At 43.9% G+C, this 26,673-nt stretch overlaps 1 protein-coding gene across 1 annotated transcript; it reads right to left on the reverse strand.

Moving 5' to 3' along the window:
- Nucleotides 1-4,326: 4,326 nt before the first annotated feature.
- Nucleotides 4,327-25,205, reverse strand: LOC129512435 (basic proline-rich protein-like). The gene is made up of 6 exons (XM_055329636.1): nt 25,081-25,205; nt 20,623-20,665; nt 12,907-13,059; nt 11,727-11,793; nt 5,959-6,502; nt 4,327-4,396 (listed from the first exon to the last, which is right to left on the reverse strand). The coding sequence occupies exons 1-6, from the start codon at nt 25,203-25,205 to the stop codon at nt 4,327-4,329; spliced, it is 1,002 nt and encodes a 333-aa protein (XP_055185611.1).
- Between the last annotated feature and the right edge of the window lie 1,468 nt (nt 25,206-26,673).

Here is a 26,673-nt window from a genome sequence, read left to right on the forward strand (position 1 = left end):
TCCTCAAAGTGTGGTCTAATGACCATCTGCATCAACATCATCAAGGCCTCTTGTTGAAAATGTGAGTTTGGGTCCCCACATAGGACAGTGGAAAGTGATTCTCTGGAGGCTAAGCCCCAGAACCATGCTTGCTTAACAGAACCCCAGATATTTCTCCTGCAGACTAAGGTTTGAGATACAATAGGTTAGTATCTGTATCTTCACCCTCTTGATTTCCTAAACAATGACAGAAAGCTAGTTGTGGGTCAGAGTGGAGACTTTCCAGCACAGTGGATCTCATCACTGGCTGCATATTAGAATAACCTAGAAAGTCTTCTAAGAGTGTCAATTGCCTGGACCTGGCCTAGAGGAGGTCAAGAACAGCCCTTGTTCTTGATATTTGAAACACAACATTTGGCAATTAAATGCATAGTGTCTTCTACTATCCTCTTTCTAAGCCGTGGTTAAGTTTTTAAGCTTCACCGTGACTAGAAGTTCCACAAGAGTCATACTTTTTAGCAATTATATCTCCCCAGATAATGGTGTCTGCACATAGGAGTAGGTCAAATAATACTCCTTGCATTATAGAGATTGGGCTGGAAAGAAGGAAATAATGGGATGAGTACAGGATGAAGCAATTTCTTAAAAATAGTCATGTTCTCCAGGGGTTTGAACAATATCCAGTGAAAAAAAGAGAAGCCGACCTCTGGATGGGGCCTACAAGCTGAGAGGACATGATGGGAACCCCGTGGGTCAGCGAGGGCTTGTCTGTCCCCCAGGAGTCTGTGGAGGAGAGTTGTGATCATTACTGCCAAGGCCAGCACGGGAGCATTGGTTGCCCTGAGAAGGCAGGTGCCCTGTGCAGGCCCGGCCCCTGAGCTAGTTCCAGGACTGGTGGTGAGGACTGGAATTTACAACTGCCAGTGGACACAAATAAGCCACTATCTTATTTGCTTAAACATCCTTCATATAGCCATCTACTTTTTACAAAGCTGGGGTTTTTCATTTAACAAACCACTGGTATTCTAACTAGCAATAGCCAATTGTAAGGAGTTTAAGTGAATTTTTGTGTGCTTGTGGTGTTTGTTTTATATTATGTATATATATATTTAAAGATTTTATTTATTTGAGAGAGAGAGGGAGAGACTGTGTGTGGGGGGGACGTGCAGAAGGAGAGGAACAAGCAGACTCTGTGCTGAGAATGGAGTCTGACCTGGGGCTCGATCTCAGGACCCTGAGATCATGACCTGAGCAGAAATCAAGTCAAATGCTTGACCAACTGAACCATCCAGGCGCCCCTGTGTTGTTTGAATTGTAGAAGGTCTTTTTTTTTGAGTTTCTCCAAATATTGCTCTGCTTTTTATTTCTCGTTGCTTAGTCTGTAAGTGGAAGCTGTTAGAGTTCCTAAAGACGATCTGTCGATTGAGTTGTCCCTGGGTGCTCTTCGTCTTTGAGGGACGTGGCTCTTAGAATTGTAGGTTCTGCGGAGAAGGTATTAGCTACACCAGGAGATTTTAACTAGAATAAGAGCTGAGATCCCTGAGTACGAATACATTTAAAATAAGAATGGTTGGTGTTGTTGATTACGATGTGAGCTAGGGGCTGAGTGGTAAACTAAAACAAAACAAAACAAAACAACCAACTTGAAGAATGTGAGCGAAAGATTAAATATGTGTACTTAGGTTCAGTCTGAGGATGAATTACTTACTAATTTTTTGGCTACGGATGATTTTTTGATGGTGGCATTTATAAGACTGTCCTGGTACCAGTTGTGAATTGTAGGGGATATGATTCAAGTATTAAGTAGTGAAAGAAGATAGATTTTCCTTTTCCAGGGTTATTTAAATTGGCATGAAAGAAAAGGCATGACTTAGGGACACATATAGAGGCAAATAACAATATTACATGTATATAATGGAGTTAGACTGGAGGAAGAGGAGCTGCAAAATGCCTCCAGGAATTCCTAATGAGAATTAACAGAGAAAGGAAGAAAAATACTTCAGTCTTAACGTCTGTATATCAACATAGATAGAGTATGAGAATGTTAAGGAGTAAATAGTGAACTTGAGTTTTTGATACAAGTGGGTAAATTCATTCTGTAAAAATTACTGAGGCCAGCTGAGTTGTAATTCATGATTAGAATAAGCAGAGAAAAAGGATTCTTTCCCAAAAGAAACCAAAACTGCAAGGGGAAGAATGCCATTGTCCAGGACACGACTGTAATTATGACGGGTTTGTTTTCTTCCTTTGCTCTCAGTTCAAAAACAAGTATCACTTGGATATTTCCCTCTGTGGGAAGCGAGGAGAAGTCCTCAGGAATAGGTACTCCTCGTTAGGTAATTCCCTGCTAGCCCTTGCAAACCCAACGTTTTACTGTGATCCTTATGAGACAAGTCACCCTAAGCCCCCTCTGATCATTTGCTGTGTTCAAGGGGGTAATCACACTGTCTGCATAATTTTACATAGACTCTAAATGAAGAACATGTGGTCAGTCTGGAGTTTGCAACTTCTAGGTTAATTTACTTGATGTTTTATGTAAAGCTTCAAAACAAAGGAGGTTGCGTTTCCATTTAATTCACGTAAAACCTTTCCTGCCCTCTCTCTCCTAGGGTCCCAGGTTCTGATATTTCTTACGGCTTCCCCCTCTTGGTATAAATGTCACATGGCGACCTCTTCTCCGCATTAGGGATGAAAGCCCTGGCCTACCTCCGTTGTCAGAAGAAAGAGGGAAACTACAGCCAAGTCACCCATTTGCACAGAAAGGCGTGAGCTGAGACTTAACTTATACTTTTCCAATAGAAAGGAGTGATCCCTCGCTCAGGGAACTGGTATTTTAATGACACGTCATCTGTATTCGTCACAGATGAAAATCAAATGGAAGTCTGGCTCCTTTCCTTCCCCCAGTTTCTCTCCTTTAATCTCCACTCCAAGCACTACTTGCGTCTGAAATAAACATCATTTTGAAAAGGAGTGCTTTTTTCCTTCTCCCCTCTCCCCTCCCCTTTTTCTTTTTAAAGCAAGAGTTGGCATCTGGATGCTTCAAGCTGCCAGGTGTAGCCCATGTAGAACCACAGCTGTTCTCTCTGATAACTGGAGGAATAAAGAGCAAGAAGGAGCTAGACATTTGGAGTCAGCAAGAGACAATGCACTGTCATTATTTTAATTACACGGGGCTACTGATTTGTACTGTAATTGCAATTTAATATTTTTCTAAAAGTTCATGATATTCATGGAAAAGTACCCGAATATGTCATTTTTCAATAGCCCTAAAGGTTACCAATAAGAGCAATACCTGGGCACAGAAGCCGGGAGACAGAGAACAGTGATGGTTGTCACGGTTCTTAAAGCTCTATCTCAAAGTCAATCTAACCGGGAGATTAATGAAACAGAAGTAAAAACTGAATGCTTTCCCTAGTTAATCTGCCTTGATATATTTATTTTTTCATAATCACTTTCTAGCAAAAGAGGTTTTTGTCTGAATTTTTTCCCTATGTATTACTTTTAAATTGGTGAGTTTTTTCAAAATATAATTTTACTAGCAAATTACCATTGCTGGGGGGGGGGGGTCTGCATCCGTATTTACTTAAAAACCGATGATGGTAAACAAATGCGTTAGGTCATAGTTAAAAAATCAAAGCCAAAGAAAGCCCTTTTAAGAAATAACATATGTCCAGTTTATCTGGCTGGGTCACGATCTACACCTAGATTTCACTAAGCCTCAACATATTACTACAGTTAATCTAGGCTAAGATATCATTAGCATAACAACATGCACAAACAGATGGCCGGGTGAGCAGACTGTCTTCAGGCAATGCCGTGTTAATCAATATGATGACCAGCATGGATTCAGCAGAAGAGTCTTGGATTCAGAGTTCACGCGATGGCCAGCCATCTGACGGAGGGACACACACGTCATAATTGGAAGACGTTATCTTCGTTTCCTTAGACTGCATCGACGTCAAATACACTGTTGACGATGTAAATATTTAATCATTCAACCATTTCTGAGAGCCTCCTACATGCAGGCACTACTCCCAAGAAGCTTTCGCCCGCTGGAGTGACAGGCACAGACTATGTCCCTTTCAGCAGGTGAGAGTGTCGCCAAGAAAAGGAAAGGAAAGTGGAGGAAGAGCAGTGAGGAGGGCAGCGGGTCGGAAGTCCCCGTGGGGAGAGCTCGCAGGGAAAGTCAGATCCTCGAAGCAAAGATCTGAATAGACGAAGGGGGTAGGACGTGCAGTTATCTTGGGCAAGGGTACCCCCCAACTAACTGAAATAACAGGTAGAAAAGTCTTCTTGGTAAATTACTACAAATATTTGTTTATTCAAAAGATAGGTATTGAGCATGTTCTACGTCCTAGAGCCCGGGCCCCGTAGAAGGGTTACGGGGGGAGGCACGGCACCCGTCGTCAGGACAGTCCTGGATAAAAACATAAAAAGGGTAATTATGGCAGCCCGGGTGGCTCAGCAGTTTAGCACCGCCTTTGACCCAGTTTTAGCACCTCGTGACCCTGGAGGCCTGGGATCGAGTCCCGCGTCGGGCTCCCTGCGTGGAGCCTGCTTCTCCCTCTGCCTGTGTCTCTGCCTCTCTCTCTCTCTGTCTCTCATGAATAAATAAATAAAGTAAAAAAAAGAGTAATCTTAACAAAAATGCTCGTTACCAATCTTGGGTCTATGCGTGGGGCATTTAGGTGCAATGTCTGCGTTTTATCTTGGTCGCGTTATCAACAACCATAGGACGCCCATCTCTAAGTGGCCTTCAGGGAACACACAGTAGTTGACACGGTGATATAGTCAGAGGTTTGGGTCCAGTGGCTCTCCTAGTGTGGCAACCCGGGCTTGTCCTGCCGCGCTGGCCCCAGTCCGACTCTAGCTACACAGAGCAGGCTTTTGTCGGCTTTGGCCGCCAGCAAGTCGAGGCCTGGCACCCGCGGCGCCCTCCCTGGATTCAGGGTGTGTTGTCCCCCACGCTCTCTTCTCATCTCTCAGGTCTTCTTTTCCCAGTCGTGGCCTCACTCACCAGGAGGCTGGGTTTGTATCATGACAAAGAAACCAGTGGTGCTCTGACTGCATCTGGCTCTTTTTTTTTTTTTTAAAGAATTTATTTATTTATTATTAAGAGATGGGGGGGGGGCAGAGACAGGCAGAGGGAGAAGCAGGCTCCCTGCATGGAGCCTGACATGGGACTCGATCCTGGGTCTCCAGGATCAGGCCCTGGGCTGAAGGCAGGCACTAAACCGCTGAGCCACCCGGGCTGCCCTACACCTGGCTCCTAATGCTCTCTGGCCTGCAGCAGTGGGGGCCTTCTCCCTGCTCCCTGTATCCTTGTTCCACAAGGCTCACGTGCACTCAGAGACCGACGACCCTATTCCCCATGACTGACCCTCTGGTGACATCCCCCTGCCCTCCACTGGCTAGGTTAGGTCAGGAAGTCGCAGCCCAGGTGAGCAACAGCTCCCCTAGAGTCCCACCCAGTGTGGAAGTGGGACCGTAGCAGAACTGAAGGCACAGCGTCCTGCACCTGCAAAAACAAGACTTGTAGGGCAGGAGGGCAGTTCTGGGACCAATGTCAAGCCAGGTCGCCTGCGCCACCCTTGTCTACACAAGCTCCAACAGTGTCCAGGTAGGTGAGACAACGTGTGTGACACGGTTAGAGCCCTTAGTAAGGGCCTCTCATTACTGCTGATCATAAATGCAACAGGATTGGTAGCAAATCTGGGCTCATGGAGACCAGAGTTTCGGGAAGGACGGAGAGGGCTTTCCCTCCTGAAAGAAGGACTCAGAAGGACTTTATCTTCTGAAAGCAAAGCGAGTGACGGGCCAGCCCAAGTCCGGGCTGGGTGCTCTGGGTTCTGCTGAGGATCCGCTGCCCTCGGCGACAGAGAGCCGCGTGTCTCCAGGTGTGCCTGTGAGCGGAATTGCTGCCCCCAAGGCCGCAGAGCTGCCTTCCCCGCCGCTACTCAGAGGCACCGGGGTCCTTACCTTTCGGGTCGTGAGCAGCACGGGGGGCTCTCAGGGGCACCCAGGGCCTCAGCCGATGGCTTGTGGGCGCAGGGTCGGGCATCCCGCGGCCGAGGCCTCAGCGGGTGGCCGCACAGGTGAGGTGCGGTCACCTGGGTCCCCCGCGGCTGCTCGGCGCCCAAGCGCTTCTGGCAGGTGCCCGGGGGGCACGGGGCGTCCAGCTGGGACGGCAGCTGCCGGTCCCCGACAGACAGGAGCTGCCGGGCAGTATTTCCGCGGCCTGCTGCTGGGGGCGGGATGGGGGGCTGGAGAACCGGCTCCCGGGGACAGGGCCGAGCAGGGCGGCCGTGCACCCCGGCCTGGCCTCCGCAGGTTTCTTCTCGGGGGTGTGTCCGTCCCTGTCTCCAAGCCCGTCTGCTCGGGATGCAGCTGTTCAAAGAATTCTTCTTGACGCCTGCACCCGTCAGGGAGGGTGGTGAGCGCGGCCCGGCTGCCGGTGCAGGGGGGTGCGGCGGGTCTGGGGGGTCAGGCGGTCTGCGGGCTGGTCCTGCCGCGTGTTCGCTTTCTGTGCCAGCGCGAGCGGAGGGGCTCGGACTTCCACGTGCCTCGTGTTAAGCACCTGAGCTCCCGGGGCCGACGCTCACCCGGAGGCCTCGGGTCGGATGGGAATCCTCGCAGGTGTCCGAGCTCCGGCTTTCCTTGTGCGCGCACGTGTGTGGGGGCGTGTGTGCACGTGGGCCTGTGTGTGCACATGGGTTCCCTCGCACATGCTCCGTTTCCTGCAGCCCCCTGCCCCCCCCCTTGCCCCCCCAGCACCCTTGCCCTCGACCGGGTCACTTGTACATGCTCCTTTCCTGCGGCCCCCTGCCCCCCGTTGCCCCCCCTTGCACCTCCCTGCACCCCCTTGCCTCCCCCTGCACCCTTGCCCTTGCCCGGGTCACTTGCACATGCTCCCTTTCCTGCGGCCCCTTGCCCCCCTTGCACCCCCCTGCACCCCCTTGCCTCCCCCTGCACCCTTGCCCTCGACCGGGTCGCTCGCACGTGCTCCCTTTCCTGCGGTCCCCTGCCCCCCCTTGCACCCCCCTGCACCCCCCTGCCTCCCCCCGCACCCTTGCCCTCCCCGGTCGCTCCCACGTGCTCCTTTCCTGCCCCCCCCCAGCCTGGGCCGGGGCAGCTGCGCAGGTGGTGGCGCTGCCGGTAGCAGGCGAGGCCGGGCTGTGGGGTGCAGGGCGGACGCCCCCGACGGGTGTGGCCCCTGGAGCACAGGGACCGGGACAGGGCGGCGGGGGCGGGGGTGGGCGCTGCGGGGCCTCGCTCTCCTCTCTTGTTCCCCCTCCACCTTGGCCTTTCGACACGTGGAGCCGGTTCTGGAATAGTTTTCTTTTATCTATATTTTTATTTTAGAGTGATTTTCGACCAGTTTCCAGAGGGATATGCCTCCTGGCGGGTGACCTTCCTCTGCACTAGAATCCTGGGAGGAGTTTCTGGCTTCGTGCCTATTTGGGGAGTGACGGCCGCTGGGTCCACCTAAGACGGGTGGGCTCCCATAGGGGACTTGCACCACGGTACAGATGAATTGACTAAAAAAAATGACATGCAGTAATTTATTTGTTCATTTGAGAGAGTGAGAGAGAGGGAGCAGGAGCTGGGGGTGGGGGTGCAGGGCGGGGAAGGGGTGAGCAGAGCTCCCCGAGGCCCCCGAGGCCCCCTCCAGACCTGAGGGTGGACCTCAGCCCCCTGAGCCGCAGGTGCCCAGACCCTTGTTTGGAAAGAACCCATATGAAACATTTTCTTAGGGAAAAAACCCTGACTTTTAAGTGGCTACTATGCCATTTTCCTTCTAGGACAGTAAAACTGCAAGTGCCAACATTTCTGGTTTGGTGTTTGTCATCAATGGTTCTGAAAGACCTTGTTTTTTGAAAAAAAAAAAAAAAAAAAAGAATGTTATGGTCTCATTTAATATTAGAATCAGTTTGATATCCAAGAAATATACTTGGGGTTATTTGGGCCTGTGTGTTGGTGGGAATAAAAATTTCAAATTCTAAGTAGTGAGAACTTTTATGAAAAGAAATTCTAAAAAAATAAAAAAAATAAAAAAATAAAAAAAATAAAAAAAAATAAAAAAAAAAAGAAATTCTAAAGAAATTCTAAAGCTCAAGCAAGGAGGAATTTCACATATATCTCTCCTGAATTGTACAGGACTTCTGTAATCTCAAGTTACAAATCAATAATAATATTAGTAGAGATTATAGTAATTTTTTATTGGGTTGTCAGGAAATTTTCTCCTGCTTTGGTATATGTGTTAACAATGTAATTATTATTTTTATCACAAACATTAGCAGATCTCTATTAATTATTTGTAATAGTCATTGATATATAATATCCATACAATAAACAGAGCTTTCAATTTAAAGAAGACCCTGCATGGTTGATTTTGGAGATTTAAAAAAAAAATTCATATTAATCTCACTTTTTTGTCTTAGTTTTAGTTTTGGTGTGGTATTCAATCCTAGTGATATTGGTGAGGAATTTAAATTAAAAAAAAAAAAAACTTATAGAAGCCCAGGAACATGGACATGAAAGAGGCTGACACGCTCAACAGGGTTCCTTTACTTAACCTATGCCATTTTACCAACAAAATCAGGAAACATGATAAAGAAATACAATTATGTGTTTTATTTAAGACAGCTTTTCTTTCTGGTTTCTGGCAACAGAGTGAAAGACCAGTTTAAAAATATATGATCTCATTTGAAAAAAACCCAAACCAAAAAGCCCGTTTTTTTTGGGTCTAGAGACAAAGAGCCATTAACAATGGTTGTCTTTGTGAAACAAGTTTATGGAGATTTTCACTTAGTATTTTAGTCATTAAAATCTTTCTGAGACCATATAAGGCCTCTGTAGTCCAAAATTCTCATAAATCATTAATAAAAATATTAACTTTTTTTGTTTATATGAATTCCTTCTAGTACTTTTTTTTACATTTGAACAATGATTCTATTATCACTGACATTAAGAAAATTAAATATCTATAACCACGACTTATGGAATCATTTCTAGTCCCAGCTTTTAAGTTTTATGGGTGGCAAAGAAACTGAAATTGATTTTGAAAGCATAAAAACTTTACTTTTTAAACTTAAAGCCTATTTTGACAAGAATGACTCTAGGTTCCATGACAAATGACCTAAAAGTTGCATATTTCAGAAATTACTTACAAATAGAATGGCCACATGATTTATCTTCTAAAACAGAACACTTTTGAGAGTGAAAGAGACCCTCTTACTAATGACTCGAGGCAACAGGCTTTGTTTGGGACGGTGCCAGGTAAAACAAGGATGTGTCGCATCAGTCGCCCTACTAATCAACTAAAAATAAAATATTAATAAAATCGATATAGGAAACCTTATTAAGCAATCTCTGTGAGAAGTATTCTTAGTAAAGAAGTGTTCCGGTGTGAAATCCAAGGCACATTTTAGGTTTCGTGTTCATGCTGGAAGCTGACATGTGAGCAATGTGGTGTCAGGCGAGCCCGGATAGCCGGCAGAGCGCAGAACGTGAGTGGGTCCATGGAGGTTATCTCCAGAGGGTTCATAATCCAGGTGCCCCAGAGGCCGATTTTGAGGCTATTTCTATGACATCATCACGGACCTGATGATGACAGTAAAAGGGAGGCTCCAAGGTGGTCCTGGGGGGGGGTGTCCTTCCATGAAGGTAGTGTTCGCTTACATGTGATCTGTCTATGCTACGATTTCTCTCCCCGCTAAATCGCTGATGAAGTTCATCTGTGTAGAAATCACTCATAATCCATTAGGAGTGAGTGGGACGAAGGCAGCGATTGGGGTAAGGGCGAAGTTTAACTAAATCCGAGATAACTTTTAAAGAAAAAGGTAATATATTGCATTTGAAAAGGCATCGCTTGCTCATTATTCCTTGCTGTTAAGTAGTCCTATTTATCATGTATTAAAAGAGACAAGGCAATTTCCCACCGAATGTGGTGAAAATCAAAAGGCTATAAAAAGAAAATAATTTAGTGTCAAGGCACCCTATGGGGTTTGCTTATATGTTTGTATATCTGTCTACAATATCATTTCTTCAACAATAGCCCCCTGCATCAGATACGTGGGAGCCTTTCCACACTCAAAAGACATATTTTTAAGATGGCAAATGCCGTTTTCTATCCGGCCAACTGCTGGGATCTGATTGGTCATTACCCTATTTCGGGGGAAGCTTCAAGAGCTAATCAGGGGCCTTATCAGCTATGACTTTTATTGCTGCTGCACAGAGAACTTAGCAATAAAGGAAACTGTAAATTCAGGATTTATTCTTCGTAGGGGTGTGCCTCATGCTTGGAAGATTAATGAAGAATTCCTGGTCCATTGTTTATTAAAGATATTGCCGTTCTATAGCATTTTAATTGTAAATCCACTCTTTGACATCCTAACTAATGGTTCCTGCTAAATTAATAAAAGCAACATATTAAGTTTAAATCCCAGATAAGGTAAAGATTGCTGTTTTAATATCCCATCCATATCCTTTATCTTTCTACAGGGGCTTTCAGGCCAGTAGTTTTAATAACATGCATGAATGAAGATGCTCTTTTTTAACTCAAATGGTGGCGAAGAGTTTTTCCTTTATATTAGCAGGCAATCAATTCCAATAGCTTTTTAATGCTTTCTTAAAGAATCAATTTTAAAGCAGACGCTCTTCAGGGGACCCTCTTAAACTTCTTCACAGCCGGTCTCCTAATTTTCTATTACAATGCAATCTAAAGCAGCTACAAAAATAATGCAGATAATGTTTGCTGGGTAATGATTTCCAATTTCCCCATTCCATGTACCCTGTTATTAGGAGGATCATCTTGGTTGTGTAAATTAATTTTCAATTCACTTCGGGGGGACATTACAATGATTTATTCAGCACCGGTGTTGAAGAAAGAGTTGGGAGGATTTTAGCAACCTGAGAAACAAAATCAATTTGTTCTGATTATCACCATGTTAAAGGGGAGAAAAAGGGGGGAGAAACAAAAGAGCACTAGAATGTGTGGGTTGGCTGTGGCAAGGGCACCAGAACCGTGATTCGGGGTTGGGTTGTCACTTCGTGCCACCTGAACTCAGCAAAGGAGCGGTGTTGGGCGACCCACCTCCACTTGAGGATTAAGTAGTGAAACAGCCAACAACGTTCCTTCCAGGGGTGTTTCGGTTTGATCCCTTCAAGACAAGAGAACCACTTCCTTGCCTTTGCTCGGAAGAGACAAGTAATATGCAGCCTCATGATCAAGGGGCGTTGGTTTTCCCAAATGCAGTGTAACTGCCGGTTCGTTTGATACAAAACTTAACACAGGAAAGATCAAAGCAATGTCTCATAACTGTAAGACATGCTACTTTTTTCCTTGCCATTATTTATCTCATATAAATTTTTCCAGGGGGATCCCTGGGTGGCGCAGCGGTTTGGCACCTGCCTTTGGCCCAGGGCGCGATCCTGGAGACCCGGATCGAATCCCACGTCGGGCTCCCGGTGCATGGAGCCTGCTTCTCCCTCTGCCTATGTCTCTGCCTCTCTCTCTCTCTCTGTGACTATCACAAATAAAGAAAAATTAAAAATATATACTACTTAAATTTTTCTAGGACTGTGAACGATGGTCCTTATACTATTGCAAAAGGGGCATCATTTATAAAGGTTTTAGAAACACTTCACATCAGTGAACTTGAAGGGGTGTCGGTCGCTGGAGTCAAGGTCGGGGGAGGCCAGGCGGTCCTGCAAATGGGCCCCCACTCACCTACCAGATCGCTTACCTTCATCCGCCGCGCGCCCAGGAGTCTGTATTCTGGGCTGTGCACCCACCGGACAGCTCGGGATAAGCTGGAAGATAAAAGCAAACGTCGTGAATGTGACACCACAACCTGCAACTCGACCTATGAATAAGTGCTTCATGGTATTACAAGGCTGTAGAATATTTTTTTTAAAGATTTATTTATTTATTTATTTATTTATTTATTTATTTATTTATAAGAGAGAGAGAGAGACCCAGGCAGAGGGAGATGCAGGCTCCATGCAGGGAGCCCAATGTGGGACTCAATCCCGGGACCCCGGGATCAGGCCCTGGGCCAAAGGCAGGTGCTAAACCACCAAGCCACCCAAGGATCCCCAAAGGATGTAGAATATTTTAAATAGTTTAAGTCTGATGATTTAAAGAAATCAGGTCAGGGGAGCCAGGGGAGGTGCCCCCCAGAAGTGATGGTCCAGGCTGCTGGCATCTGACCTAAGCAGGGGATGAGGGAAGGGGACAGTATTTGGGGATAAGAAATGGTATCAGTGTCGCATCTTGAAAAAACACTGTGGCCGCATCGTGGGGACACCCTGGAGGGGAGGCGGGAAGATGCAGGACTTCAGAGGGGAGGATGTCGCCGCAGCCCAGACAGAGACAGGCCGATGGTCGGGGGTTGTGCTACCCTCTGTGGGCAGCCAGGGGGAGGGGGGGGACAGTCCTTTGGTCATCAGGTAGCGGCTGCGGAGAGCACGGATCGGTGGGGCGGGCTGAGCTGGATCCCTGGAGGCGGCACCTTCCTGAAGGTCCTGGGGACAAGCGGGAGTGACCCCGGAATCCTGCCCGAGCAGGGAGCGTGGCCGGGAGCCCAGGGCTTCTCCGAATGCATGAGTCCCAGGGACCACGAAGCAGGGCGGGGGCAAAGCAAGGCGCTGAAGTATTGGGGGGTAGTGAGGGACGCGGGACCGCTGCTGGGGGGCACGGAGGCACCTCAACCCCTGGTTAAGACCAAGCTCTCGACCGGTGCCTCGACCCGGGGCCTGTGGTTTCTGCCTCCTTCCATGAGCTGAGCGCAGGCAAGTCCTGGGTGCAGGATACTCAGTCTGGCCTGAGCAGGCCCCTCAGGTGGCACTGCCCACGGAGCCCCAGGGCAGGCGACCCCCTGAGGGCTGGCCAGTGGCCTCCGAACCTCTGCACACTGTTCCCACCTCCAAGAGCCGGGCAGGGGCCCGGCCACAGGAATCTGGACCGAATCTTCTCTCCCTCCCTCGTTGCCGAATGTACCTGGAACCATTGGTGCTGCTTTGGGGTCTTGGGTTAACGCTGGGGTCCGTGACCCCCAAGGGGCCCAGCACGGGCACCTGTTACCCACAGAGGGGTAGCTCGGTGCGCCACCCCCGTTAGTCTTTCTCAAAGCCATAAAGCAAGGATAGGGGTGGGTTAGGGTATCGACGAGGCTGAAGCACGAGCTCCACGGAATTTATGTGGACACTCCAGGTTCCCCCTCACTGTGATCACCGTTACTTCTTCATGACGTGTGCTCTCTTGACAAGGCAAACAGAAATGAAGACTGAATGTGGGTGCGTGTATGCACGTGCCCGTCTACTAAGCTGGGCTGTTGGAGAAAAAGGAGGAAGGCACTTTTGATCCTTTAACGTTTTATAAATGTTAAGTGCTGTTGTGGCGGGTAGAGCTACTGTATATTCGAAAACTGCATTTAGGAGAGTTAGCGGTATAGGTTTTTTAAATGCCAGCAAATTTTCCCCACGCGTTCCAAATCCATTATCAGTCTTGCCTAGAGAGGAGAACCTGTCCTGATTCAAAGGCCGCGCAAACTACCTTTATTAATTTCCCGGTTCTTTTTGAGTTTTAAGAATAGACTGACAGCTCGAGTCAGAGGTAATCATATCTACATATTCTGCGTGTGGGGGTGACGTTACCCCCGTTTACTTAATCTTTCAAAACTGTGTAAAAGTGAGATCTGTCTGCTGGTTCATTAATGCATCATGAGAAAATGGATAAGTGAATTGTCACCAGATTAACAGGAGAGGTTTCCGCGTGACCTGCTGTGAAAACGTAAGCCGTGCAGCTTTTACAGAATTCACTTCTGGGAGCTCTGAAGACCACCTCAAGGGGAGAGAGAATGAAGGGGGGGATTTTTTTCCCAGCGAATATAAAAGATATGTGACTGACTTTAAAAAACAGGCTGTGACATACTTGAAATGATTTTTTGAGGGGATCTGGGGACACGTCAGGTAAAGAGAAATTCAACTTCCAGAGTTTGAAAACAGAAGTAAATCAGGTCTGTTTGCTACTCATTGGGAATGAGCCGTCCTGTATTAGAAGACACACTGGATGGTGAAAACAACCGGTGATTTGACAAATAACAGGACAGATGCCTGGAATTCCAGGAAATGGTTTGCATTCAAACTGCTTCTCACCGGGGCAGCTATGTCTCACTCAAGGGTGAGTTGTGGGATTGCAGCAAGGATTTTTAAAAAATATTTATTATTTATTTATTTATTTACTTATTTATTTATTTACTTATTTATTTATTTTTATGTATTTATTTTTGTTATTAAATCATGGTTGGTGTGTTTTCTAAGGAAACCAATAGGAAACATTAAAAAAAAAAAAAAAAAAAAAAAAACCTTGGGATCCCTGGGTGGCGCAGCGGTTTGGCGCCTGCCTTTGGCCCAGGGCGAGATCCTGGAGACCCTGGATCGAGTCCCACATCAGGCTCCCGGTGCATGGAGCCTGCTTCTCCCTCTGCCTGTGTCTCTGCCTCTCTCTCTGTCTCTCTGTGACTATCATAAATAAATAAAAAAAAATCAAAAAAAATTTTAAAAAAACCTTTATAAATGAATTATGCTATAACCAGATATAATAACTGAAATAAACAATTTTTGAAAAAGTCTGTGAAGCACTTAACAATAAGAGAGGAGAGAGGGAAGGTGGAAATCAGGCAGTGTAGGGTGGAAGAGCCGGTCCTCTCCCTCCTTCTCTTCCTTTTTCTCCTAAGTTCCTCTTTATATTCTACTATCTTCCGAATTGAATACGTAAGTGGGACATTGAGGACAGAATGTGGAATAAAGGTCTACCAAGAGCAGTGAAGGAAGAGTTAGGCTTTGGCACGCGTTAGTTATTCTGAACACATGCTGAATTTGCTTCCGAGCTTCAGCAAAAACAAAGTCAAATAGGCTGAGGCCTGGCTTCACGTGGTCTCAGAAAGCTCAACTTTTCCCTGCACTGCAGACCAGAAGATTATGTGATGTCAAATAATAAATCAAACAATAACAATTAAAACATGATACACCACGATGATGTGCCAGGCAATGTTGTACGCTGTATAAAATTTATATGTAACACTCACAATGATCCTATGGTGTAGGTAATATGATTATGCCCATTTTATTTTTATTTTATTTTATTTTTTTTAAATTTTTATTTATTTATGATAGTCACACAGTGAGAGAGAGAGAGAGGCAGAGACACAGGCAGAGGGAGAAGCAGGCTCCATGCACCGGGAGCCCGACGTGGGATTCGATCCCGGGTCTCCAGGCTCGCGCCCTGGGCCAAAGGCAGGCGCCAAACCGCTGCGCCACCCAGGGATCCCAATTATGCCCATTTTAAAGATGAAAGAAGCTGAGGCACAGAGAGATTAAGCAATTTGTCCAAAGTCACCCAGATAAATGGGCCTTCAGGGTCAATGTTCTTAACTAGTAGGCTATAGTGCCTGTATATACACCTGAACTGCGTGTGTGTGTGTGTGTACTGATCTAGCCATACACGGATTTGTTAAAAAAAAAAAACAGAATTTGGGACACCTGGGTTGCCCAGTGGCTGAGGATCTGCCTTCGATCCTGGGGTCCTGGGATCGAGTTCCGCATCAGGCTCCCCTCCGGAAGCCTGTGTCTCTGCCTCTCTCTCTGCATCTCTCATGAATAAGTAAATAAAATATTTAAAACAAACACAAACAAAATTCAACTGGGTAAATTTTCAGTTCTAATTGGTTTCGTTAAATGATGCGTGAATTGGGCAGCAGCCCATCTAACAGGTAGAGGGGTGGGTGCTTTGAGCAGCTGTACAAAAATGGAAGGTTTTTATGGGAAGGAAGGCAGGGCGAGAAAGTCATTAGCAAAAAGAAAGAATGGTTTCAGGTAAGGTCCCCTCCTCTTAGGGGGTCTTAGTAGGTGGATTGCCTTATCTTCCTTTGATGGATGGAAAGAGACTATGTGCCAGATACCTCATGGGTGCTGGCCAGAAATCCCAGTTAGATTGGCTTGAAATTCTGCTCCTGGAGAGGTCAAAACTGCAATGAAGTCTTGGTTTGCTGTCCTGAGGGCAAGTGACTCACCTCGGGCCCGCGGTTATCTGGTTAACAGTGTTCAGATGTAGATGTCCACACGTATGGGGAATATTGAGCACATCAATAATTTTGGATTACTTGGTGTCTACTCAGTGCTGTGCCTCGTCTTTCGAAGGTCACTTTGGCGCTGCAGGGAAGCCAGGAATTGTTCCATGTTGCTTCAGCTTAGCGTTTGCCAATGAGGGGTGCTGGGTGAGATTGGAAGGTGGGATTGGATAAGCCAGTGTCCTGTCGAGGCAGATGCAGCCAGATGCATGAGCAGACGTGAGATGTCGTGGAGCCTCCTCAACAGGCCGTTGACAAGCAGCTGCTTTCCTACCAACTACCTATAGTTGATGGAAGCTTTCCAGAGATTTTGATAAATGTGGAAGCTTCTGTGAGCGGTCTAAAGCCACCTACCTCTGACCTTCTTCTGGCTTAGGTATTGGTGGAGGCTTCTCAGACTACGCCCCTGCCCCTAGCTCTTTCAACTTTTTTTTTTTTTAAACCTTTTTGAAGCCTTGAATCCGTATGTTAAATATGTCACATCAAGAAGGCGAAGAATGGCTGTTTTGTTCCCAACCATGGTCTTACCGTAATAAAATACTGAGGTAGTTTTCTACAATGGTTAAAACCATTGGCTGTTGAGTGAGACATATTTAGTTGAGTGTTTCTTTTTTTTTAGTTTTTTATTTATTTATGATAGTCACAGAGAGAGAGGCAGAGACACAGGCAGAGGGAGAAGCAGGCTCCATGCACCGGGAGCCCGACGTGGGATTCGATCCCGGGTCTCCAGGATCGCGCCCTGGGCCAAGGGCAGGCAACAAACCGCTGCTCCACCCAGGGATCCCTAGTTGAGTGTTTCAATTCTACTACAAAACGGCAACATTTTAAAATATATCTGAATCTTAATTTAGTCATTTGTGTAAAATATGGGTAAAAATCGTACCTTTGTTAATAGAACCCTAATAATAGTACCTCTTTTAGGACATTCTGGACATTAAAATGAAACATGTAAAGCACTTAGCATAGGACTAGATGTTATCGGTTACGGTTGTGATTTACTACAGTTTGCTTAGAAACATCGTTCAAATTTATTCTATCATCTTTTCTATAAATCTGGGAATTTAACATTACGTTTTAACTCTCCAAGTTAAGCGGGAACTAAGATAATACTGTAATGCAATCTGGTTTCCTTCAGAGTATTTTTGTAGTGAATACATACACTTTTTCCTAAAATAAGAAAATAATATAGGCTCATTGTTAAAAAGTTAAAAATACAGAGACATACGAAGTCTAAAAGGAGTTTCCACCACCTTTGAATAACTGTTATCGTTCTATATTTTTTATATGCACGTGTATGTTTATATACATTTAAACAAGAACAAAACCCAGATCCAATTACATTCGCATTTCCACATTTTTTTTTTTACTTAATGTATCTTTACAGATCTATATACAGAGAGAGCTACCTTAATCTTTCCAGTGGATTTATGGTATTTTGTTGTATTGCTAGGTCACACTTAAATTAATTAACCTTGTATCTATGAGTATGAATTTCCCATTTATCTTCACTATAAAAATGTTTCAGTCAGCATCCATGTAAGTTTGTGTAAAGTCTAGTAATTTGCTTAGAGTGAACACTTGAACGTGCAGTTTTCAGGTCAAAGCAAACGGGCATTTTCAATTTTCTTTCACACTGTTATGTGCCCAAGAGAAAGTTTGAATAAGTTTTTACTTCCAGCAAGAGAACATAAAAGTGCTTGTTTCTGTAAACTCTTGATAAGCTTCTGGGTAGCTGGTGATAAAGGTACAGTGTTTGCAATATCCAGGATTCGGGGATAATTAAAATGTCCCTTATCCCATTTGTATCAAGCGTTCATTGTCTTAAGCGAGTCTTTGGCAAATGCTGGAAGGAAGTCGGTTCTTAGGGAAATTCTCTGATGAGTGCTCTAAAGGCCAGGATTCTTGTTGAATCAAGAGAAACCATATGCTTCAGATACCAGCTGCACAGAGCACAAATCTGACATGCCACTGTGAGCCTGTGAGAGTCTGATTTGAGCTCAGCTGCAGGATTTTTCAAATCAAATAGAGGTGGGTTGTGGGAATGCTGAGAAAATAACTCATTAAACATTTTTTTTTATTGTCTTAATAGAACTTGAGCATTATTTAGTTGGGATGTTTGGGTGCTGGGCCAGGCACAGAAGTGAAGAGGTGATTTTGGTCTAATAATCAACCTCTGTTACAGAAACAAAAGTAAACAATTCAAACACCTCAACAAAAAGGTGAGATTTTGAGTGAAAGTAAGATCTCCTTGCTTATCTAAACGGGTCAAAAAGCTTTTAAGTAGTTAAATGAGTAGAGCTCTTGGGTGGTGTCATTTCATTTCAGCTTAAACTGTTGCAAAAACCATGTCCTTATTGATTGATGCCAACAGGAGTAAGGAAAACAGGCAGTAGCTTTTTTAGGGCCATTTTGTGACAGCAAAATGGGAACGCTGACCCAGGGAAAGGCAACAATTTCCTTCTTGCTTTGACTGAAGAGAAAGCTCCCACTTCATCAAGACCTGCATCTGATAATTTGATGTAAATTAAAAGAGTAACAAGGGCTCACAGCTGCTTTAGGCCATTTGAAATTGAAAATTAATTTGTAAAAGAAAAAAAAAAGAAAAAAAATAATCCCTTCTCCAGCAGTTTTGACAATAATATTATCTGCAGCCTACTCTGTGATTCCTGCTTCATAAATTGTCTGTCTAGGAAATCAGAGGCAGATAGATTGAAGGTTTTATTATCAGTTTAACATAGTCAGACTTGATTTTTATTGTTTCTTATCTATATACGTCTTAACTGATTCTCCATATATTCAATTAGGACAAAAATGGAACCAAAATCTAAGAAAAGAACTTTGGAATTGGAAGGTTTTTGGACCAGATACTCCCAGTAGGCTGATATTAATTTGACTTTCCTACTTCTCCACTAAAATTAGTTTGAAGACTGTGGGTGTCAGGAAAGGACTATGAGAATAGGGTTTGCGAGAAGAATCTTGTCAGTTTTAATTTAGGGCGTTTCGCAAAAATATAACTTACATGCTAGCGATACATATTTGAAGAAGCTATTCCTTTGTAGAAAAGAAAGAACAATGAAAATTGATTTGCACAGACTCCTGAATAAAAGCTTTTTTAAAAAATTTTTTTATTTATTTATGATAGTCACAGAGAGAGACAGAGAGGCAGAGACACAGGCAGAGGGAGAAGCAGGCTCCATGCACCGGGAGCCCGATGTGGGATTCGATCCCGGGTCTCCAGGATCGTGCCCTGGGCCAAAGGCAGGCGCCAAACCGCTGCACCACCCAGGGATCCAATAAAAGCTTTTTTTAAAAAAATTGTTTCTTCATTTTTTTATCACCAAACCTTCAGCGTATGTTTTCCACCGGACGCTTAAGATATTAAATACAAATACGCGTTCATTTTGACTGAATTTTTTTGAATGAGATATCTGGCAACACAAAAAATTCATTTATTATTAAAGATAGCAATAATAATAATAATAATACCACCTTAACTTCCTTTAGTCCTTCACTATTTTATAGACTTTTACACAATCAACTATTCACCGCTGGCAAAAACTTAGTATACAGTTTAGGCAGAGAGAATTGTTTCCATTCTACAAAAGATGCCTCCGAAGCTCTGGGAAGGTCACTGACTTCATCTCCCTGAGCCTCCCGAGGGTGATGGAAGCCTTTTCTCCTCCCCAACCCCCACTGCTCCTCCATTCAGGGCATGGCACAAACTCAAAACTATTGTCATATAAGTGATTTGCCTGAGATCACATGACTAACAAATAATTTCTTTGGACTCACACCTAGTATTCCTTATATCTAAAAAGCCTAACAGAAAGAAAGCCATGTTCATTGCAACATTTCTTGCAAAATTAAGCTCTTTTTGTCTGATGTCTAGCTGAATTAAGGGTGTAAGGCTTTTCCGCCGGGGCAGTTCTCTTGAGATTCCTATGAATTAAAGTCAGTCAATCGAAGAATGTTTTTCACGGAGATTCCACTTAGTGGATGTGGTGGGACATGCTCAGAACTCTTCAGGAGTCTCTTTGTCTGACCCCCTTCTGCATGCATGGGTGTAGCATGTCACCAAATGCTCCTCCCCACCGAAGCATAAGGGCTCTGCCTCTTAGGTTCAACATAGGACAACTTTCATGGGCCATCTTAGCTCCAGAGCTCACCTCTTTCGATTGTATCACAGCTCAACTTCTCCCTCTGTCCAACCTGCTTTCCTTGTCCCTAATAACTATTGCTCTTGGGAGACCTTTCCAATAATTTCCTGAACACAAATCTCAGAATCTGTCTCCTGGGAAGATGACTTAAGAGACTCCCACCTGAAATTAGGTAGGAATGGGTGGAGGACTGGGTCCAGCTGAGTCCACGGCTCTTATTCGTCTCAAAGCCTTTCCATGAAGTTTCTTCAGCGGGGTAGACTTCTTCTGGGGTGTCTCAGGGCTTTGGGACATCAATGCAGCGAAACATCTGGTTCACTTAAAGCCTGGGCCTCGAAATAGCATAGCGTTACTTTCTTCATGCTCTGTTGGTCAAACCGATAGGCCAGCCCAGATCTAAAAGGAAGAGAAAGAAAATGGGAGAAGTATGGAAGACTTGGAATTTATCTGTTACATGCAGCAGCTGAAATATGCTTTAGCTTGGCAGGGAGAAATGTTTCTTTCCTCTCCCTCTCCAGGGGGGTGCAAAGTTAACATCCTGTGAATGTTAGTCAGACTGATGAATTTTTCAGTGTCAATAGAAGGAAATTAAGACGTTCACATGGGCAATGGCAGGGGTCGTGGGTGTGATGGCGAGAGTAATGTGTGCAAGAAAGGTAGACCAATTACTCCTCTTCCGTATAAACTATTAGAGGAATATCCACCATAAGTCTATAATTTCAATCCATATTTGTATGTGTTGATGTGTATGATAGCATAGCAAAGCAGAAGCTCAGTTGGTTAGAAGTTAGAAGCCTGAGATCTAAAATCAGACAGACTTGGGGATTTCAGATCCCTCTTTGCTGCTGAATTAATGTGTGACCACCCATGACTGAACCTTGGAGTCTTATTTTTCCCATCTGCACAGTGGGAATAATGATGCCTACTTTATGGATTTTGAAGGTCAAGAAAAACGGAATGAGATAATATCTATAAGATATTTGCATTGGGTTTGGTGTATAATAAATACTCAAAAAATTGTGACTCACAAAAAGAAAAAAAGCAGGAGTCAAAATATTGATATGAAGCCAAACAAAATGATAAAAAAAAATTAGGGGAGAAACAGCAATGATAAAAACTATGAGTAATATTGAAAGACTCTACATATTTCACCTGTTCATTTGTAAAATGAAGAAAGATAGACTTGAACAGCTCAATAATAATGAACTTTGTGCTTTTCCCAACGCCTGGCAGATGACAGACACTCAACATATGCTGCGGAATTTGAATTATCATGAAGATGTGAAGTGGGAAAGAAGCTGCATTCGAAGGGGACCCATAAAGGACAAATGAGAGGGTGGACAATTAGGCAATGTCTTGCTTTCCCACCGGAGCCAGAGTCAGCTGACTTGTATTTTAGTATTTTTGATTCCAACACTATTCAGATGCAGGTTTTAGGGGAAAACTTACCTATCTATATATTTTTAAAAGACCTTATTTATTTGAGAGAGAGAGAAAGAGAGTGAGCGAGCGTGGGGTGGGGAGGGGAGGGCAGAGGGAGACGGTGAAGCAGGCTCCCCCCTGAGCATGGAGCCCGATGTGAGGCTCTACCCCAGGACCTCCCGATCATGACCTGAGCTGAAGGCAGATGCTTAACTGACTGAGCTGCCCAGGTGCCCCTCTATTCGCATTTTAACATTTTTTAGTGGAATTTCTCTCGGTTACTTCTCATTCTTACTGCTGATAAGCTACAGATCCCACTGGTGGTAAAAATCTAGTCACTTGTTGCCGTGACTATGTTTCACAATTTTTATTTATTTTTCTATCTTCTTGACAGGGCATGGCTAAAGAAGAAGAGAAGAGGAAAACCTAGGTCAAAGAAAATACGTGTACCAGCACATCTCAACCATTAAATATTGATAATTTTACATTCTCGTTCTAAGACAACAAGGAATTATCGCTCCCATGTCAACTGGGCTGAAACAGAAGCAGGTCTGGTTTCCTTCCCCTGTGGTTAGCACAGTGTGTCTGGACAAACAGGCAATTAAGTTCTTAAAATATGAATTCAAATGAGGCCGAGACTGGGTGTGTTTTCATATTGTTCTATAAGCAGAGACGTCTAATTCACTGCGGTGGCTTCACTTATTCTGACTCTTCCTGATAAACGTGCGCATTATATTCAATGTAAATACAAATTCTCAGCAAGTTCAGGAAAAGGATTGCTTGTTTGTAAGATAAAAGGCTTATTTTCTTATGTCTCAGCATTGATATGGTAGAAAGCAGCGTCGTTCAGTCGAAAAGGTCAGAAGAGCTTGATCGTACGTCAGTTGTACCCGTTAGCTGTCAGCGTGATCTCAGGAAAGTCACCTCGTGCATTTGCCCTGCAGGTAGCTCATCTCTAACAGTAAGACTGAGGCTAATTCTTGATCATTTGGGCTGGAGGCTCAAAGGAAGTTATGAACGGAAAAAAAAAAAGGTGTTAAAAGGCTACAGAGAGCTCCTTTGCCTTAGGACTTTAACATTAAATCCCAAAAAGTTTTTATAATATAATAGCATCTATTTGCATACTCATAGCCACACATATTTTGGATGTAAGTTTTAAAAAAAAAAATCAACCAGGGCGTCTGTATGCTGTCTGCAAGATAGCCTATTTGTTGGAAATTACATGGATATTTTTTATAAAATACAACACATGTAAACAAATATATAGTTCTAATTTCATTTAGTTTCATGTATGTTAGGTACACCTATAAAACTATATGCAAAATCAAATTAATTAGTAAAATATAACTTTTAAATTATGTGAGGTTGTTTTCTCAACCACTCACCTACTTTTCTATGTAATTTCTTAGAAGTCGATTTTCTGTAGCTTCTTCTGTAGCTTCCTCTCCCCTTTGCTTTCTTACCCCATCCTTTTTATGTATTGATATGGTCAATATTGCTTATGAAAACTCACTGGTTCACTGGCCTTGCTATCTGGGTCTACTCCCGGAAACATACTGTTTCCTACTTGTATTTTAATAAATGCAAAGTGGTGATGTTGGTAGAGGATTGAGGGAGTCCATATTTCAAGTTCCATATAAGACGTTGGGGGAAGTAGTTAACAAATGTCAAGAATTCTAAGTATGAAATGTTCAGAGTTTTCCAAGAGGAAAAAAAAATGGAATAAAATTTCGTCCTCATTCATCCAAATAGTTCTTTTGATCAGAGCAATTCTGAGTATATTCTTTTAACTTCCTAGCTCCACTTCGCTTACTGACTTTGTATCTCCAGTTATCAACAGTTAACAAGTTGGCTGATATTTCTGGCCATCTTCACAATCAATTAGGCATTGATCAACCGATTGACCATGTAGCGATTTGATTTGGTAGTTAAGGCGGCTGCAAATACCGGAGTGACTCTGGTGCAATTGTCGATTCAGCGTGTACAGACGTGCTGTGGGGAAAGAGCTTTGGGAATACGCGTAAAATGCCTCACGTTCACAAACGGTCGTTTGAACGGTAAGCCTGTGTCCAAAGCGAAGTTTCAGTTAAATAATTCTTGTTTTCACAGATTGCACGTTAAAAATAGAATCCCACGTGGAGCATAATTTAAGGTGCTGACACATCAAGGAGAGGTTTGCTTGGCAGTCTTCTGTCCAAAACAGGTGGCTGTACCTGCTAGAGTAACAGCGAGGCGTTCCGGTGACTCCTGCTGCCCTTCAGTGCTGAAGAGGGTATTGATCCTTGCGTTACGTTGTTCTTATCCTGTGTTGGTTTTGGTGGAATGATCAAAATACTTAGGTTCTATTCAATATCATTGTTAATATTTTTCTCTTTTCTGACTTAGCTCTGTTTAAATTAAGAGAACTTAAATATCACGACATGGGAACGATGAAGCCTTAGTCTCTGCAAACAGAGACTGTGTTGTCTCTCTGTCTCCAATATTTACTATCTGGCCCTGAAGAAAAAGTCTGCTGATCCCCGCCAGAGCCACTGTCTGCCTCTAGTGAGCGTTCAAGGCTCTTTTCTGCGCACACCAACCATCCCTCGGTTCCATCCCGGGTCGGCCTGCTTCCGATTCAGGAGCAACAGGAATTCCTCGGAGACACCTCGGCGCCGGGCTTCCGGAGGGCAGAGCTGTGGTGGGATGAGCAAAGGAGTTAAAATCTCTGGTATTTGCAAATGCTTTCAAGTTTTTGGGACTTGGGCTTCTCTCCTTTTAGGTCTGTGTCTTACGAGGATCCAAAGTCTTCTCTCCTTTGTTTTTTTTTTTTTTTTTAATTTTTAAATTTTTATTTTTTTTTTTTGTCTTCTCTCCTTTGAAAAAAATGTTTCCTTGTCTAACCTCCTCAGAAAGTCCCCTCGTCATCAGGATGGAGTCTGCACTCCAGGAATACTTGAGGGGATGTGCTAGCTTGCTATTCTAGGCCTTGAACCCATCTTCCTAGGCTACCTCCTACTACTAATGTGGAAAGATGTTCGACTTAGGTTGTGTGTTTAGGGAAAAAGAGCAAAGGGAAATATGTGACACGTGTTCATAGAGGCCGGAGATTCACCAGGGGCGACTCATTTGGGTTCCATTCTTGCTCACCGGAGTTTGGGATTCTATTCCAAGTCTTGAGGTCAAACTCCAGTGATAAAATGTGTGTACTTGCTGTCTTTTCCAATGATCATTTCTATCTGCTGTGGGGAAAAGCCAGTAGCCTTTCTGTTAAAGATTCAAGATTCTCAGCCAAATAATCCCCCTCTGTACTAAACTAATGATGTTATTAGTTTTGTCATTGTTGGTGCAGTTCCTACCCTCAAGTGATTCCTAGCCTGGCGATAAAAACATCAATGCAGGCAGCTAACCGTAATGAAATGAAGGTAACGTTTCTCAGTGGTGTGATGGAGGTGGCTCTTCCCTGCTCCAGGATTAAATAGCCAGGAATCTTGACAGCTGGTTGATTAACCTTTGGCAGCTCGAATTTCGCCATGGTGAAAATATCAACACCATGGAAATTGGCAAATCAAGACTTTTTTTTTTTTTTTTCCCCTCTCAGAGAGCCAATTTACCAAAACAACACTGCATCGGAGCTGGAAAAAGGAGGGGAGTCATTAGAAACAGAGGGGAGAGACATTATGATTAAGGTACAATTTATAAAAAACATCAGTAATCTTTGATGTTGGAAAAGATTTATTCTCTTCAGTGAATAACTCTTAACTCAGTTTTATTTATTAAAATACGAAAATCACATATTTTCTTATTCTTTTATATACTTAATTTGCCACAGGTCAGGCAAGCAAGGTTTTCTCACCACAATTAGGTGATTCATCCAGACCTGGCATTTTCCAAAGGATATTTTCTTGTCTTCATGAGTCTGGATTGCTCTTCTTCTAGGTCCAGGCACTTCTAGGTCCATTCTTTGGCTCTAGAACCAAAGGCAGATCGATTTGCACAGATCTTAGGATGCTTCTAATGGTGATTAGCCTGGAAAGGATGGACTTAATTTCTTTCTTGAAGGGGAAGGCAGCTCAGCCAGACAAAGAAGGGTAAATCAAGGGCTGTTGCTAGGCCCGATTTGGACTCACCGGTGTTGCTCTGCATGTGAGGATCTATCCTACAATGTGGAGCGGGATTTTTCAACTGCTGTGCCATAGACATTTTGGAGCTGTTAATTGCTCTCGGGGGCTGTCCTACGCACTGTCGCATGGTTAGCAGTCTCCCTGGTGGCTGGCTAGTAGGTACAAGTAGCATGTGACAACCAAAAATGTCTCCAGACATTGCTAAACGTTCCTTGGAGAGCAAAACTGCCCTCCCTGCTTTCTACTGAGAATGACTACTATAGAGTCTAAGAACACGCTTCTAAATCTATATTAAATGCTACGTATTTTATGAAGCTTTCTTCAAAACGGAGTGATGTTCTTTTGTTTGAATTTGTTTGTACAATTGCCTTTTTTTTTCTATCTTTATGGGCACTTAGTAGAGTGTTAAATGGAATTGCACGAGGAATTACATGTTTTTATTCGCTGATTAATCTGCATAATATGCATAATATATGTCAGGGTCTCTGCTGGGTCCTGGAACAACAACATGAACAAGACACGCTCTCAGCCAGTTCTTAACTTTCAGGACTTCTAGGATTGAGACAATCATATTTATCTTCTTGAAATGTCTTGTTCTTTTGGCTTTTTTAATAAATATTTCTTGTTTTCCTCCTACATTTTGCCTAAATGTAGGAATTATCAGTGCTTTTAAAATGCTAATGTCATTTGCAAATGTCCAAAGGAGGGAGTAAAGCATGTGGTGTTTCTTCATTTTATTTAATCCTAGAGCTCCATTTTCTCCAAAGAGTCTCATGAGATTACTAGTCGAAGTCATGGGTTTTGCAAAATACTCATCTACACATTTTTCTGTTACTGAAGGATAGATAACAATCATGTTTTTCAAGATAATGTCTTTAG

The sequence above is a fragment of the Nyctereutes procyonoides genome, unplaced genomic scaffold, assembly GCF_905146905.1.
Source record: "Nyctereutes procyonoides isolate TBG_1078 unplaced genomic scaffold, NYPRO_anot_genome, whole genome shotgun sequence".
NCBI lineage: Eukaryota > Metazoa > Chordata > Mammalia > Carnivora > Canidae > Nyctereutes > Nyctereutes procyonoides.

What these genes read in the sequence shown, in the direction of transcription:
- LOC129512435 (XM_055329636.1), bottom strand. Translation starts at nt 25,205, where the DNA reads ATGGCGAAATTCGAGCTGCCAAAGGTTAATCAACCAGCTGTCAAGATT. An exon ending in CCCCTGCCCGGCTCTTGGAG is followed by an intron (nt 11,794 to 12,906) that starts GTGGGAACAGTG and finishes TTTATCTTCCAG; the next exon opens with CTTATCCCGAGCTGTCCGGT. An exon ending in TGGGCGCGCGGCGGATGAAG is followed by an intron (nt 6,503 to 11,726) that starts GTAAGCGATCTG and finishes GCGCTGGCACAG; the next exon opens with AAAGCGAACACGCGGCAGGA.